Source organism: Eimeria tenella, genomic scaffold, assembly GCF_000499545.2.
Source record: "Eimeria tenella Houghton genomic scaffold, Eth_scaff11, whole genome shotgun sequence".
In the NCBI taxonomy this organism is placed as follows: domain Eukaryota; phylum Apicomplexa; class Conoidasida; order Eucoccidiorida; family Eimeriidae; genus Eimeria; species Eimeria tenella.
Window position 1 is genome coordinate 154,113 of NW_013541474.1, and position 14,879 is coordinate 168,991.

At 45.6% G+C, this 14,879-nt stretch overlaps 1 protein-coding gene across 1 annotated transcript; it reads right to left on the reverse strand.

Annotated features, from left to right (window-relative positions):
• Positions 1-3,035: 3,035 nt before the first annotated feature.
• ETH_00030815 (leucine rich repeat protein, putative) lies at positions 3,036-3,523 on the reverse strand (the record flags this gene model as incomplete). Its single annotated transcript, XM_013372851.1, has 2 exons — positions 3,036-3,240; positions 3,306-3,523. 2 exons carry the CDS (start codon positions 3,521-3,523, stop codon positions 3,036-3,038), a joined length of 423 nt encoding a protein of 140 aa, XP_013228305.1.
• Between the last annotated feature and the right edge of the window lie 11,356 nt (positions 3,524-14,879).

Consider the following 14,879-nt stretch of genomic DNA (forward strand, 5'->3'; position numbering starts at 1 on the left):
TTGGTTGCAACTTTTGCTAAAAGTATGACTTATCCGATGAACAAGTCGTGTTCGCAGCGACGAATTAAATGGCAGTGACTTTCCTACCTCTTTGCTCTCTTCCAGAATGTGCTCAAGGTAACTTACGTAGCAACTTCCACTGAACTACAAATTTGTGCTGCTCGTGTCCCATATCTCCGTACTATCAGCATTTTAGTTTGGAATAAATATGTATATTGTGTGGCTGACGACTCAACTTGAGCCTAACAAAGAAATAAGCGACAAAATACAGACACGCCACCTGCTGAAACATTTTTCCATCTATCTGGATATCGGAATTCAAATGCTTAAATGTTGAACTCCAAAAAACTCGTGAGCTCTTCAGCGGTAAGTCGGACCTATCTCACCCCTGTTGTAGCAATCCTCTGCTGTTTTGTGAGCTGCCGATGGTGGCCCCGTTCAGTTTTATCGTGTACGGGAATGTAAATATTTCAATCTTAATCAGGCAAGAGGTAAAAAACCTGCATTGATTCCATTTACAATCTAAGAAAACTCGGTTATCATCAAGCCGATAATAAAATGAATCCCTTCGTATCCCTACCATCGAACAGAAGACACACCTGCAAAAAAGGATAGCATCTGTCAAGCCAAAAGCGGTATGCTCAGAACCAAGTCAGTTGGTCCTAATGACAAGAAGTTCATCATTGTTGCACAAATAATACGTGTACTAACAGAAAACAATATGCTAGAAGCAAAGCATGCGCTAACAAAAATAAGATGCTCCCAAGGCCAAGATTTTGTCGTTTACCCAAGCAGGCTCGTCGGTTGACTTTGCATTTTTCGTCAAAGTGGTATCTCAGATAAATTATTACCTAACTGCATGCGTTGAGATCAGTGGCGAAGGCGGAATATATTTCAAGCTCATACGCAGTCTCTGACTGTTCCGAAAGTCGTCTGCCACTAAGCACGAAGGGAAGCAAGCCTCACCAGTAGCGTTAGTGTGGCAAAGTCTTTACTTGACTTTTTTGAGAAAATTGAGGCAGAACGCATCTTCTCCCACTGCTCTACGCCTCTATATACTTCTTCCCAAGTGTTTGGAATATGCTTAGCGCCCCATTTTACCTCATTTATTCAACAAAAGGATCAAACTTTTTCCAATCATTTGACAACAGATTCGAAAAAAGAAAACGGATATCACAGATATGGATTCGCACTTGAGACAATTCGCGACGGAACTTTATGCCCCATCATAGACAGCATGGGGGGCTCCCAGAACCTTGCAATAATGAGTAGTCATGGCACTAAACGTCTTGAAACTAGTACGGTGAAACAGTACGAACTACGGAATCTTCATTGCCCCTCTCTGCAGTGCTGGTGACTTTTGCCATGGCATCATTTGCCAGTTCTCCAGCCGTTGTCCGTCAGTAAACCCAGCACCCACTGGCAACGTAGAGGTAAAAGTCCAGCTACGTGCGTTTTTTATGCCTCTTGCACAGCACAACGCTACCCCGTTATGTTTTCTTTCTGACTTGTCGTCTCCCGTGCACGCGTGTCGTCTTGATGCTGCTAGCGCAATCTTGTCATTACATAAGAGTTGATGTTTGGGCATCATTTCGCTGCGTTTAAAGGGAAAATTAGACGGCACTTATACGCATTCACAGGACATACGCGAGGCGATAAATAAATTTGGACTGTCATATGCAGCCACTGGCCGCAGCAAGGCACCCCTTGTAAAAGGCGGTCATGCGAGAAGATTTTCACTGGTTTTCATTTTGAATAAGTGGCTCTAAGCTCTGCAGTAGCGTTAATGTAAAGAGCGAGCTGCGCCCAGTCTGTGCTAAACTGTACAGCTTTTCCGCAGAGCTGTATATCTGTGTCGCACTTATTTGGTTTTATTTTCGAGCCAGGCTCCTTCATTCTACTAAGTCTTTGTAGGCGTTGCTTTGTCGTTCCTTTAGCTATGGAAACTTATCACGAGGAGAAAGACGTAGAGGGATATTGGCCTTTCTCACGTCGTTTATTCAAGTGCCAATTGGCGTGTGTCACTTTATTTCACCGCGGTTGACCTGCAGAATTTAAAGGGTATATTTCTTCGAGAGGTGGTGGGTCGGTCTCTAGTGATACTTCATTCTTGTCTTGAAGTCCTAGGTCTCTGTTCGTAGTGTGCGACTGGACAGGTGAATCATCTGTTTGACAGCTGAGAGCCTTCCCTGCGTAGAAATGCACTAACGCACATGCTTCCTTGTGATGTGATTCCACGTTTGCTCTACCTGTTCCTCTGAAGCCCATATTTAAAAAATAAGTACCTTGAGCTTTTTTGGTGCTGCTGACGAGTTGCTTGTTAGATTGCCTAGGGCGCTCGGCTATCCTTCCCGTGCTGGATGTCGGCATACAGATGCGTAGTTCGCCAGTGGTCTGTGAGCGCTTAACCTAAGAATATTCATCAGCACACTTGGCTCTCCAATAACTGCTTTGATTTGCATCCAGTCAAAATGTTGTGGATCCTTAAAGTTGCTCAAAATGTTTTCGACCTTTTGGCAGCAGGGAGGAACACTCAATGTTTGAGCTGGCCACATTTCTGCTGACGGGAAGCCTCAGCCTCCTCTACTTATTTCCTGGCAGGCAGACGTTGCAATTAAGCGCACGCGCGTTTGATTACGCGGCGGCCTGCAGCATGAGGTGCGGGGGGGCAATACAATGCATTGGTGGAGCAAGCATAGTTACTAGTACGAGAAATGCCCATCATCCCTTGACAACACTTTGGCGAGTTCTTTTACGTTTGCCTATGTCTGTTGTCGTGTCGATCCAGTATTTTACGGAGTGAAGAGTCCTGGAAACTTATTTTGCTAGTTTTCCGTTGCTTGATATCGCTTCCTGGCAAACCAGTATTCTATTGCGAAAGCTCTATCGTAAAACATTCTCTGGATTTTAGGATGTTCAGAAATTGCAAAATTCTTCTGGCGGCCAGGAGCCTTACCGTGGAACGATCCGGTGAAACGTCTTCAGGAAGCCTGAGCTGTGTAATCTTGCCTATCAAAGCACAGCGGCAAACAGGTTTACTGAGTCGCTGTGAGAGACAATATTGTCAAGATAGATCTTTGCTTGACGTTAACGAAAGGATTGACCAACTTCCAGTTGGAAGCGATGCCCCACTGGAGAATGTCAACTATTGTTAATGTAAATGCTCTGGTTTTACCTTTAACTGTAACTCGAAGATACTTGGGATGCACATCGACATCAATCAGCAAAGTAGACAGATGCCTGAAAAAATAACATTCAGTTAGGCTGGCATCTTGCGGTTCATTCCTTTAGCTTGGTGCCCTAACTTCTCATCCAAGGCAGCTATATTCGTAGCACACCTCGGCAACTGAAACGTGGCAACTATCTGGCCTGGGTCGCTGAAAGAGTCCAACGTGAAGGCTAGTCTGCCTGAAACAAAAACACAGCACACCTTGTCTGTAAGTATTTCTGATAATGTGTGCTGAGGGCTGAGTCGGAAAAACTTTTTGCTGTGTAGTTCTAGCTCAGCGATGCCTACCTTCATTGCACTGGCGTATTTCACCTTTGCTGTTGTATGTTTCAAAAGGCTTGGCCTGTAGAGATCAGTCATGAATCACGCAGGACACTCTGGGCAACGGTTGATAAAAATAAAGACTGGATAGATATGATCTTCTGGGGCTTACTTTCTTCTCTGTCTCCGCGTTGGCTTTTGCTTGTGCCTCTTCTCTCTGAAACGCAGCAACGCCCATGCTAAAGGCTAAATAAATACAAGCGCTCTAAAGAAGGCCCTAGCGTTGGCGGTCGCATATTATGCTAACTGAAAGGCTTCGGAAGCTATGCTGCACCCGTCAATTATCATCTGCTCAACTGAATCTCAGGGTGGGTGCCAGCATGCGAGCCTGATCTGTGCATTCGTACATGAGACATCTCACGGTACATTCTTTTGCGATTCTCCCGAGTGTATGCATCCTTGGAGTTTTCCGCTGTACAGCCAGTGGACATTTCAGCACAGTTTGTCTATAATTGCACCTTAAACAAGCACTAAATTGCTAGATATTTTTAAGCTTCAGTACTCGGGCAGCGCAAGCCACGTGCTTCCCTTACTTGGAAGTTTATCTTGAAGTAAAATTGTTTTTCTGAGATCTTCTCTTAATGCAGGTAGGGAGCGCAGAGCCTCTATGCGTTCAACAGGTGTCACAGTCTTTCCATCTAGCTGTTTCAATTGGAGCAATGTAGCAACTGTAAAGCTTCTGCAGCCTACCCACCTGAAGACATATGCCAGCGCTGTACATTGATTGCTCTTCAGGCACCCCAAAGTATGTCATTACCCTCAAGTAATGTAAGCTAACTCTTCGCACGTGGCAAAAGGGTGATGAGGTGACGGTGCAATTTCACACTCTGTGCAGGGGTTCCCCATAAGATAAAGATCCTCAAGAGAGTCAATGCCTTTTAGGTTTTGAAGTGATTCCTCGAGCTTAGCTAGACTGATGAAGTTCACTGTAAGGTCGAGCTGCAGAAAACAGCAGCCGCATGAGGGGTGTGGTTTTGTGGTCACGAGCGGCTGCTATTAGAAAACACAGCCTGATTGTGCACTGAACCGCTGAGCTCATTCCTACAAAGCTTTGAAACAGACAATTGGAGGCCTGTAATGGCTGGATTTGGCCTTGTATTGAAGCTTTGCGACGGTGCGACGGACTTTAAAGTGTGTCCTAGGACTTTTAAAATTCCCTTTAAAGTGTGTCCTACCCACCTTCTTCAAGCTTTCGCATCTTTCGAGGTTTTCAATAACTTCAATGTTATTAAGTGCCACATTTAAATACTCTAGCCGTTTAAGCCTCCCCAAATTTTCGAGCCGTTCTGCGAAACAGGACTTGCATAGCTGCAGCGCCAAGACGGATGTGCGCTATGTATCTGGCGTATTCGCAACAGTCGCTAAAAAATACGAGGGTCTCGATGCATGCTTCTTAGTTTTGCATGGGTTCTTCTGCTCAGCTACACGACTCAACGGAGTTATGGAGCACCTGGACGTAGTAAGTGTTGCATCCAGGCAAGATTGTTAAACCCACCAATCAGATTATTTTGCAGCAGCAGAATTTTCAAATCTTTGCACAATCGGTCGATGAGCTCGATCTTTTCAATTTCCAGTTGGTGAAGGGCTATTTCTTCAAGATTTTCTAGGGTGTCCTCATTGTGTTCCGACTTGCGGCGAATGAGCTCCTCCGTAATTCTCATCGTAATTTTCGCGAAGTCGAGTAGAGACAGTCGAACGCCTAATATTAAACTCGAGAGTATTTGTTTGCACCAAGATTAAAAATAATAAAAGCAAAGTGAAACGGAACAGCCGAGTACGGCAAGCTTCATCCCTTTTATCATTGTTGGCTGGTCTTCTAGCATACCCGATCCAGCTACAGTTGGTGCATCGCAAAACAGTTGTGCAGTGCGCGGTCATCGCCACTTTTCCCTTGTTATTATACCGTAAAATGCTACAAGAAAAAAAAAAGCCACTTTCTATTTATATGAAACCTATAGTCCCCTGGCGCTAAGCTGTCCACGACCGTCAATAGACGCTCGGTGTGACGAGGGTTCAAAAGTCAGGGCCCCTCACACTTCTACCTTTTCTGTTTTCAGTGCAAAAGCGTTCTGGTTTTTATTGATGTGGCTTTTGTACCTCTGTTTCATCGTATGCATGACAAGGAGGAATCGCAACACTCGAGTGCGCATGAAGGGAGCTCCAAATGAACAATTTCATGAGCTACGCACACATTATTCCTTGAAGTAAAAGTTAAATGTTCTTCTATATGACAACCTGTTGAACGCATTTTAATTACGAGGAGATTAAGGATTGTGAAACCTGCAAGATGCCGTCCCTGTTAAAGGCCAAATTTTGTCCCTTGCAGGAGCAATCAACGACAGAATATTCGAGCGAGCAACATCTGACAGCCGAGGCTCTACGCTTTATCAACTGATAATTAATCGCGTTCTTTTGTGCTTGCTTTTGACAGCTCGGAAGATCTCTCTTGACACTGACCGGCGTTCTACTGCTCATGAATCTATTTTTTACTGTAGAGACGCTTGAAATGAGTTTGCTTGTTTCAGGAACCACTTGCTTTTCGTTTCAGCATGAGCTCTGGAGCACTTCAATACCGAAACCCTCTAAAGTAAGCCTCCGAACAAGAATAATTTCTTTGAACACTTTTGAGCCCATATTAATCGAAGTGCTAAAGCGTTAAAGGCTCCTGACACTGTCTGCGGGGTCATCTATCTGCCACCATCAGCTCACTTCACATGATGCTCACAGCGCAATACATCTTGAAACTGATCGTAGCTGCTTTTACAGGCTTATTTGCCTTCCCCTTTCCCCTGAAATGAATTTGCAGTTCGACCACGCAACCCCCTTTTCTTCACCTAAAAGCATAATTTGCGCGCCTTAAATTCCTTCTAAGAATTCCTCAACAGCTCGCCGCTCTTCGTGATAGCACAAGTATTTCAACATCTGGAACATTAACTCGTGAAGCACCAAGTATCTGGCCAGCGGTCGTTACTGTCCCTGATGATTAACCGGCTTAGCATTGCCCGCACCACTGCAACGGCAGTAACTGGTGTTCTGTGATATTAGCTTCTCAACACAGCTCTAAAGTATTAAGGTGCTGCAAGTTTTAAACGTCGCCTCTAGGATACATCACGCCCTAATTTCTAATTTCTTCTCAAAATCCTCTTCCATATTCCTTGGTGACAAAATGGGTAATTCTAGTGCAGTTTCTGTAGCCCAATGATGTGGACGCCAGCAAGCATAGCCTTGAAACAGTACTGGGGACCAATGTGAGCTTTGCTTTTGTCTACGCGTAATCGCGGATCACATAGGCAATTAAAACCGTGAGACCGTGTTGCTTGCCCAGTGCGCGGTTTTTTTCTTGGGAAGGCGTAATAGCTGAGCACTTTATATCTAGAGGCCGCCTTGTTCGCCCGCTCTGAGTTTTAAAGTTACCCGGGACAGAGACTAGCGCATTATTGGTTTACAAGCGCTACGGTGAAAACTGCGCCCATACGCAATATGCCGTCCTGTTCTGCGCTTTACGCTGGTTCAACTTCTTGGAGGCTGTAGTTTTCGTGTTTTGCAGCCACTTGGTGCCCGGCGAAGGTGGAATGGAAGGCTGACACAGTGCCCAAGCAACAGATAGCCGCTCATCGCACCCAAATTGTAGTGTTTTTTCCGTAACCGGGTTTATCCAATTCCAGTTGCACTTTTCAAAAATGGCAAAAGGGTTCAATATTCCGAATATATATGTGCGCTGTAGTCTGGATGCCCTAAATTTCCCTTTAAGGGCAACAACAGCCGCTGCTGGGTTCATCGCCCTTGTAGCTAATGAAATAGAAAAGGCTTTTCAAGCGTGTGGAGAATACGAAAGTCTGACTTGCCACTAGATGGCCAAAAAAGATTCTTTGTCAAGAACTGCAGGGCCATCACGCGAGCATGTCGAATACTTCTACGCGAACGTGTCTTGTAAACAAAGCATAGCCCAGAGCATGACTCGAGCCTGGAAGGGCCGTCGCTGTAGTGCACAGCGCCTACTGCTGCGACTACGCTGCTACCTGTCCCTCGAGCAGGGCCTATGATCGGCACCTAACGTTGGCCCACTTCCTTGAAACAGTAGCTTATATATATCAAAATACATATATCAAAATACAGTTATTCTTAAGTTTCCAAAATCTGTTGTCCTTTAATTCGTCCCACTCGGGGTGGTCGCCTCCTGGGCCCTGTGGGGAGGAGGCCTGCACTGGTGCCGGCGCTATCGCCAGCCCCAGTCTCCACGCATTTTCAGGCACCTCTAGCGTATGCATGTTAATTCGCAGACAAATTGCCTTACTTTGATCCTCCTAAGAGGGTCCTGTCCTACTCCAGTGTTGCGACCACTTGTAAATCGCTAGCTAGCTATCTTCTATAGGTCACCAGCAAGCCCTATTGTAGTGCCTGTGCAGTACAGTCGCGAGGCTCAGCATGGGCTCACACAGATTTTAAGGGGGCGTTTTTTGCCCTTCTTGCACTAAAGAGCACAGTGCTCACAAATACGCCATGCACGGAGTAGAGATGAAATTCAAACCTCGTTGCGCTGTCTGTTTGCAGTGGTGAGATAATGGGCAAGCCTGACATGCATTACGCAGAACTACAATGCAGCCGCAAGATGGCCTGCAGGACTGTGAAGTTGAGACTATTCAGGTTGGCGTAATAACTAGAAATAATCAGCATGCAAAAAAACTGGGAAGTCCAAAGACTAGACCCTGCGTGCTCAAGACTTAGGCCAGAGATTCAGGGGTGGCAAGAGGGACTGGAACTGCAGCGCGCGGCACAGTCACCAAGGGAAACAAGAAACGGCTGGGGAGAAACAGCAACATTCCTTTGGATTTAGAATAGGCGACAATATTTGACTGTGGAAACGTTTATGGCATATTCAATGAGCAGTATGACGTTTGAGCGTGTTTACGCAGAACGAAAGGGACATATAGGAGCCCAATCGGACTTAGTTCACTTGACATAGACCATTCGGCTCACTTGATAAGCTTGCACTAGGCCAGACAGAACTCATTGCAGAAACACTGAAAAAGTCGCAAATGGGCCTCTAAAAATAGTGTCTTTAAGAAGCCGTATCTTCTTCGGGGCGAGTCTGAGAATTCGAGATGGCTTCAGTTATGGCCTCAGCATTGGAGTAACAATCCATTTGTCTGGCGGGCTCATCATCAACTTAAATAGGGAGTAAAACCAACACAAAAGCTACACTAGGGTTAGTGATCTTAGACGTTTCTAAAGCCTCAACATTTCAGGATTACTCACTCCCTGTCAATCGAACTGATATTTTCTTATTTTGAGGGCAGCATCTTACACAGAGTCTCCTTGTTCATGCATGCTGAAAGCCAAAGCAACGCAAGACTATTTTTACTCATCGTGATGACGTATTTCTGTGTCTCTCATCAAGCATGCTTACCATTCTAAAATAAGTTTGTGTCCCAACACTTTCTTGTCCACAAGCCATCCACTACCCATGGACAGACACTGAAACGTAAACCAATGTCATGCAAGATCTATATGCATCCATTTAGTCTCTTGGTTGTCCAGCTCTTCATCTGCAGCCTGCTATATTGTGTTAGTGCAGTGTGGAAAGGAGTCTTTAGCTTAGAGTTATCAGCTACTCTATGTTGGCTGAAAGCATCCTCGTAAAGCATATCGCAAAAAGTCCTGCAGCATGTCAATCTTGCGCGAGGTTTTGTTCGTTTCTGCAAGCTTACAATGCCGCTTTTATCTTGCTGTGGGCACTATGAGATTTGTCGAATCTTTTAGCCGACACTGCTACTCCAGACCTGGAGTCAGATATAGACGGCAGTGGGGTTGCTGCTCTAGGCTCCACGCAGAGCATCTGACTCAAAGTGGCAACCCGCTTCTCCAAGCAATCAACAGTATCCAGGGCACGCTGCAGCCCAAAACAATCAAGAAACAACGAACAGATGCAAACAAGAGTGAGGAAGCAACTAGACTACCGCCGAAACAGTCAATTCTCAACTGCGCTAGCTGTTTAATTTCGTTATTCCGTTTCTTTGTGAGAGATTTTCTTTTGGAGAAGTCGTACTTCTGTTTGTTCCTTGATACGCTGTTGCAAAGGCAACAGAGAAGGCATATGGTGTGAGAGTGCACGACTCAGGCGGTTGAGCTGATAGGAACATGTTTTCCTCAAGACCGATCCTGGTGTCTTGTATAACGGGCAGAAATCACAAACCAAAAGTTTTCGTTCCTCACACATCTCCACGGAGAGAAGTCAAGCAGAATTTTTCTCTCGATTCGTTGCTTTTTGGGGCAGCAAAGTCTGCTTGGACTGTAGTATAATATACTTCTTCGTGTAAACTTTGGCTTTACAGAACTATCCGTCACTAACTGTTTTCTCACAGATGATAGCAGAGACTTTGTCAGCATTGCAGCTTCCTTGGTTTCACGGCAAGCGACTTCGAGAGCACTTTTTGTCCCGGGCTGGTGTAGTTCGCGCACGTCACTGGGACTTTGTGTCCGGGACTTCAGCCGCTTGTCTGAGCCAGTTGACCCAGCCTTCGAAGCACCACAGCAACGGCAACAATAATTCTTTGTTGTCACTATAACTTATGCGAGGAGGTCCTGTTGCTTTTGTCGTTTTGCTATCAAATGACACCATCTATGCCTTATACTGGGTGAATTGGTGGGACATGAATTGCGTGAGGTGTGTTTCTTGGCCGCGCCCTCGAAGTGCCACTTCTGGGTAGCCGAAGCACCGTAGCCTTTAGCTTTGAAAGAACGTGCGCATAACTGCGACTTGAAACGGGAAAGATGGACAGGTCAGTACTGTCGTTTCAGTGCAGTGGCTACCGGGATGTTGCCTTCTTGACAGCTCTCCGTTTTGTTTTCTGTTTCAGTACTTTGTGCCTCCGGGTCCTTCTGAAATTTTACTGCAGCCATCGAACCACATTTTCGTAGAAGGAGCCGCGGGATCCTCGGACAGGCGGCGAAAGGAATAGGTGCTGATTATTAGGTAAAGTGTCATATTTGCGCGTTTTTGTGTCCACTAGGTAATCTGTAAAAATGCATGCAAATTGTAGATGAGTCAGTGTAGGCGGTGTCAACTGCTCCTCACCCGCAAGTGTTTTTGATGATCCTTTCCTAGCCACTGCGCGCGCTGTCATTTGTTGCTTTCTAAGCAAAACAGCGGAATAACTCCTCATAAGTGCGAAATTCCCGGCTCTGGCGGATATCACGTCTGCAGCCGCAATTCGAGATGACCGAGTAATGCATTCCGTGCAGTTCCGGTGGTCTTCCAAAGCGTTTTCCTGTGGGCCCTCCAGCCCGTAGGAAGTTTCAAATTCTCCTTGGGAACCCTAAAGCACACAGGCACACCGCAACAACGAGTGACATTTTGCCCATTAGAACGAATTGATTTGGTGCATCCGCTTCACAAAGCACTGTAGCTTACAGTCAATGCCTTTGATAATGAGCCGTCTTGTGACTATTATGGGAAAGCCGCTCTTAAAGTGCCGCATGCTGTTTTCAAGTATCCTTTAAAGCGCAAGTTGCTACTCTTAGCACATTTAACAACAGTAGCATGCGTATACCAAAGGCCACGCACAATGCAAAAGTTGAAACTGCTGTTTAAAGGTTTCTCGAGATTCCGCAGTAATTAACATTTTGACCAGGAGCTTCAGGCTCTCTTTTCGCGAACATGGCTAATACTCACTTTTGAGTTCTGCTTCCCTTTTCTCACGTCGTGCTCGAAAGGATAGTATTGGAAATGCCTGCTTGTTTTAAAATTGTCAGCAGTGGACAGAAGCAAGGAGTCACTGCGTCGTGTATTTTTGGAGCGAAGACGCTTTTCCAGTATTTCAAGAAGCTTTTGCACCCTTAGCTCTTCATCCTCAGCAACTGTGTCGGTCTTGTTTTGTTCTTTTCCTGATATTTCTTGTGTTTCTTGATCAGGCTCAGGGCCTTGCTGGGCACCACAGGCACAGAGGGTGTTTCCGGCTAGCACTTGCTTGGTTTTGAAGGGAATCCACAGTGCTTCAGACTGATCTTTTGTACCTTGTAGTGTTCTTGATTTTCCAAAGTATCGATGTCGGAAGATGTTATGACTTGCAACGCGTGTGATCTGCTTTCCTCCAAGGCTTCCTTGCTCCGCTTGCTTGTAAGATGCGAGGCGCATCCTGTCGATTGTACCGACCTAGGTCGTAAGCTCAGCTTTGGCGCTTGATTAAGGATACAGCGATTCCTGTTTGCTGTGGCACTGTCACTGGGGCGCTTTAATTTGTAAGAAGCTCTGGTGTTGCAAGGAGCACTTGTGTTACATAAACTTGGCATGACATTCTGTGCAGTCTCACTTGGACCGACGACTTCCGCGCCTCTTTGTCTCGCATTCAGGCGATCGTATCTATTCATAGGTGCGTTTCGCTGCTTAGCTACTTGTGTGATGGATGCAGCGATAGTTTTTCTGTTTCCGTTTGTACAAGAAGAGATTTTTGCTTTTTCTTTGACAGGAATTTTCGAAATTATCGAAGTAGCCACTGTGGGCCCAGTAACTTGTGTCTTTGGGGGCTTTTTGCTTTCTTGATGACGCAGCGATGAATTAACTGACGCTAGTGATGTCCCTTTCTTTTTCTTTCCGATTTCCGAAAAATATTGTTCCGATGAGGTATATGTTCCCTTCGTGTGGTTCTTCGACCTTTCTGAAATATTTTTAAATTTCGAAGAGCCCGCATCCGTCAATGTCATTTCACCAACTTGGCCGGCACATGCTGTTGGTATGTCGTGACCATTTGTATCTGCAAGACAGTAACGCATAGTAAAAATAAAGTCAACACCCATGTAGATGAACAGCGAGGCGCCAAAGTGGGGACATCTCTAAAAGGGCAAATGTAAATCGCCAGCAGCATGACTTGCAATGTTTCCTGAAGCAGTAAAGGAACTGTTTGGCATTGACAAGATTCATTATCATGCTGGAAAATTTTACTCTGCTTAAATTGAGGGAAATATCGAAAATGCCTAAACAAGTAGCAGAAGACCGTGCCGTTGTCCTGTTAGTCCAGGATTATCAGCTGTACTATACCTGGGATGCAAAGCCCTGTCTCTGTGGAGCGCTTTTGATTATCTTGCAAATCCGTAGATGGCATTTCTGGGAGAGAAGGAGACTTATCAGCAGTCTTGATGTGCCTATCATGTTTGCTTTTGGTACGCTCCTGAAGCGAAAGGCTCATCTTGCCTTCTCCGTCTCGATCACCACCAGCCGCTGGCTGTTCTTGACTTATCATGTTATCAATTTGTAGACTTTCAGAAGAAACCTGGATACTTGATGAAGGCTGGTGATAGACGCTAGTGTTACTTTGGACTGCACGCACAAGCAGCCGTGCCATCAATCTGAAGGCTTGACTGTTCCTGCCGCACAGGAAACTACAATGCAGGTCAATATAAAGATGTTCCACGTTTTTGCTACGAAACCGAACAGAAATGTTATTTTCCAAAATACTGGTGCAGAAACAAAAAACAATGACTATTAAGTCCACTAATTCATGTTTTGTGTCTGGTCTTCCAGTTATTTCAACGTCACGAATGTAGCCCATTGTCTCCCGTCCCCTTCTAGCACATAATCAAAAAGATGTGCTGACAAGCATAAGCTTAGTCTTACTACTGTTGCTCATAGGGTCTGACCCTGTGAGCGATGGAGCAGTAGAACATTCTCCGCATAAAGCATGAAGCGGTTGCTGTTGCTGGTCCTGCTGACTCTTTGTCGAATGCCCCTCGTGTCCGAGTTGAGCCAGTTTCTGTTGCTCTCCAGGAACGTCTGGAGCAAGGTGCGAGTGCATCTGACTCTGCTGACTCTGTTTCCTTTCCTTATCCGACAGTATTTCACAAATGCTATGTGGGTGTTCCTCTTGGCTTTGGCCTGCAGGGATTTTCTGCAGACAAGTCAACGAAAATTACATGTATAAATACGCATTTTAAAACATATGGCAAAAGGCATATATTTATATATGCCAAGAAATATACATATATCAAGAAGGAAGTATCTGCTTAAAGCAAACATGGGTATCGCCGTACACGTTTTGGCTTGGTGACAAAAGAGCTTTCCGGTCAAACACGACCAGCACTTTCAAATGCAATTCTAAACTCACACGTTTCTTTGATCGATTGGCTAGAAGACATCGCACACGGCGGAGCCCTCCTGATTTCATTTTCTTTCTTCCAATCCTCGTCATGTAAGCACCTTTCTTTTCTTTCTGCCTATATTGCTTCATCCCTCGTCGTCCGTCAGGAGTTAACAAGCGACAACTCTTAATGGAAAATCCCTCATCACTGTTGGTGACCGTTGGAGAAGCTCTAAGGAGTCTAGATTCTATCCCTAGTCTCTGAATTCCCTCTGCAGGATTGGCCATTGCACTGGCGGTTGGGTGATATTCTGAGGGGGAACGGAAAGCCATCTTCGGGTCTTCGTAGTGTGCCTGACCAGACGTGAAATGTGATGCATTTGCACGAGAACCGCTAGGAGTACAGCTTGAGAAACAGTACACCTGTGGAGGTGTTTTGCAGGGAGGAGCATGCTGCATGGCGCGTTGCATGCATGTTAGAAAAGAAGCAAGCCTTCGCGGACGTAGTGTTGCCTTCCAAAGGCAGCAAAGTGCAAACGTCCTGCTATGTACCAGCAACATTGGCACAAGCAACTGAAAGAGACTCAAATGCTCCTCTTCATTTAAAATTTGGCGTTTCAAGTTCTCAAACGCGCGTGGAAGATGAGACTGAATCTCCGACTGTGGGCAATTTGGGTGATGCAGGTATTGCGGCAAACAAGAATGACTAAGAATCTCGCCTTCAGATAAAGGAAGACACCGACTTCCATAGGTTTCATTTATGTTTTGGTCATCATCATGAGGGAGAAGGGAAAGAAGAGCACAGAGCACTGCAAGCGGGCCCCTGGTCGCCCAGCGGCCTCGGTTCGGAGTTTCTTCACAGTCTTCTTCCGGCAAAACTTTCGCTTTCACAATCGTTTTTCCATGTTTTTGCCTCCCGTTCCCACCAAATATAATTACGTGGAGAAGCGGGGCTCCCATTCTTGTCACATTAGACCTAACTTCAGGGCAATCATTCTGCAGCAGTTGCAGCCTTATGAACCTGAAAATCAACGCGTTGCCACAGCTGCATAGGTAATCGAAAGAATGCGTTTAATACGAGAGTTGTAGCTCTATTTTGTTGAGCGGGTGCTTGCTTGTGTACGGCCGTACATCGTAGGTGTGTCAGAAAAGCTTCCTTTAAGGTCATCCATTCTATCTTTAGCCTTTTGAATAAGGCTGCATGCCTCTAGTGCCGTCACGGGATTAGAGACGAAAATACGTTTGTCCGCTGACACAGC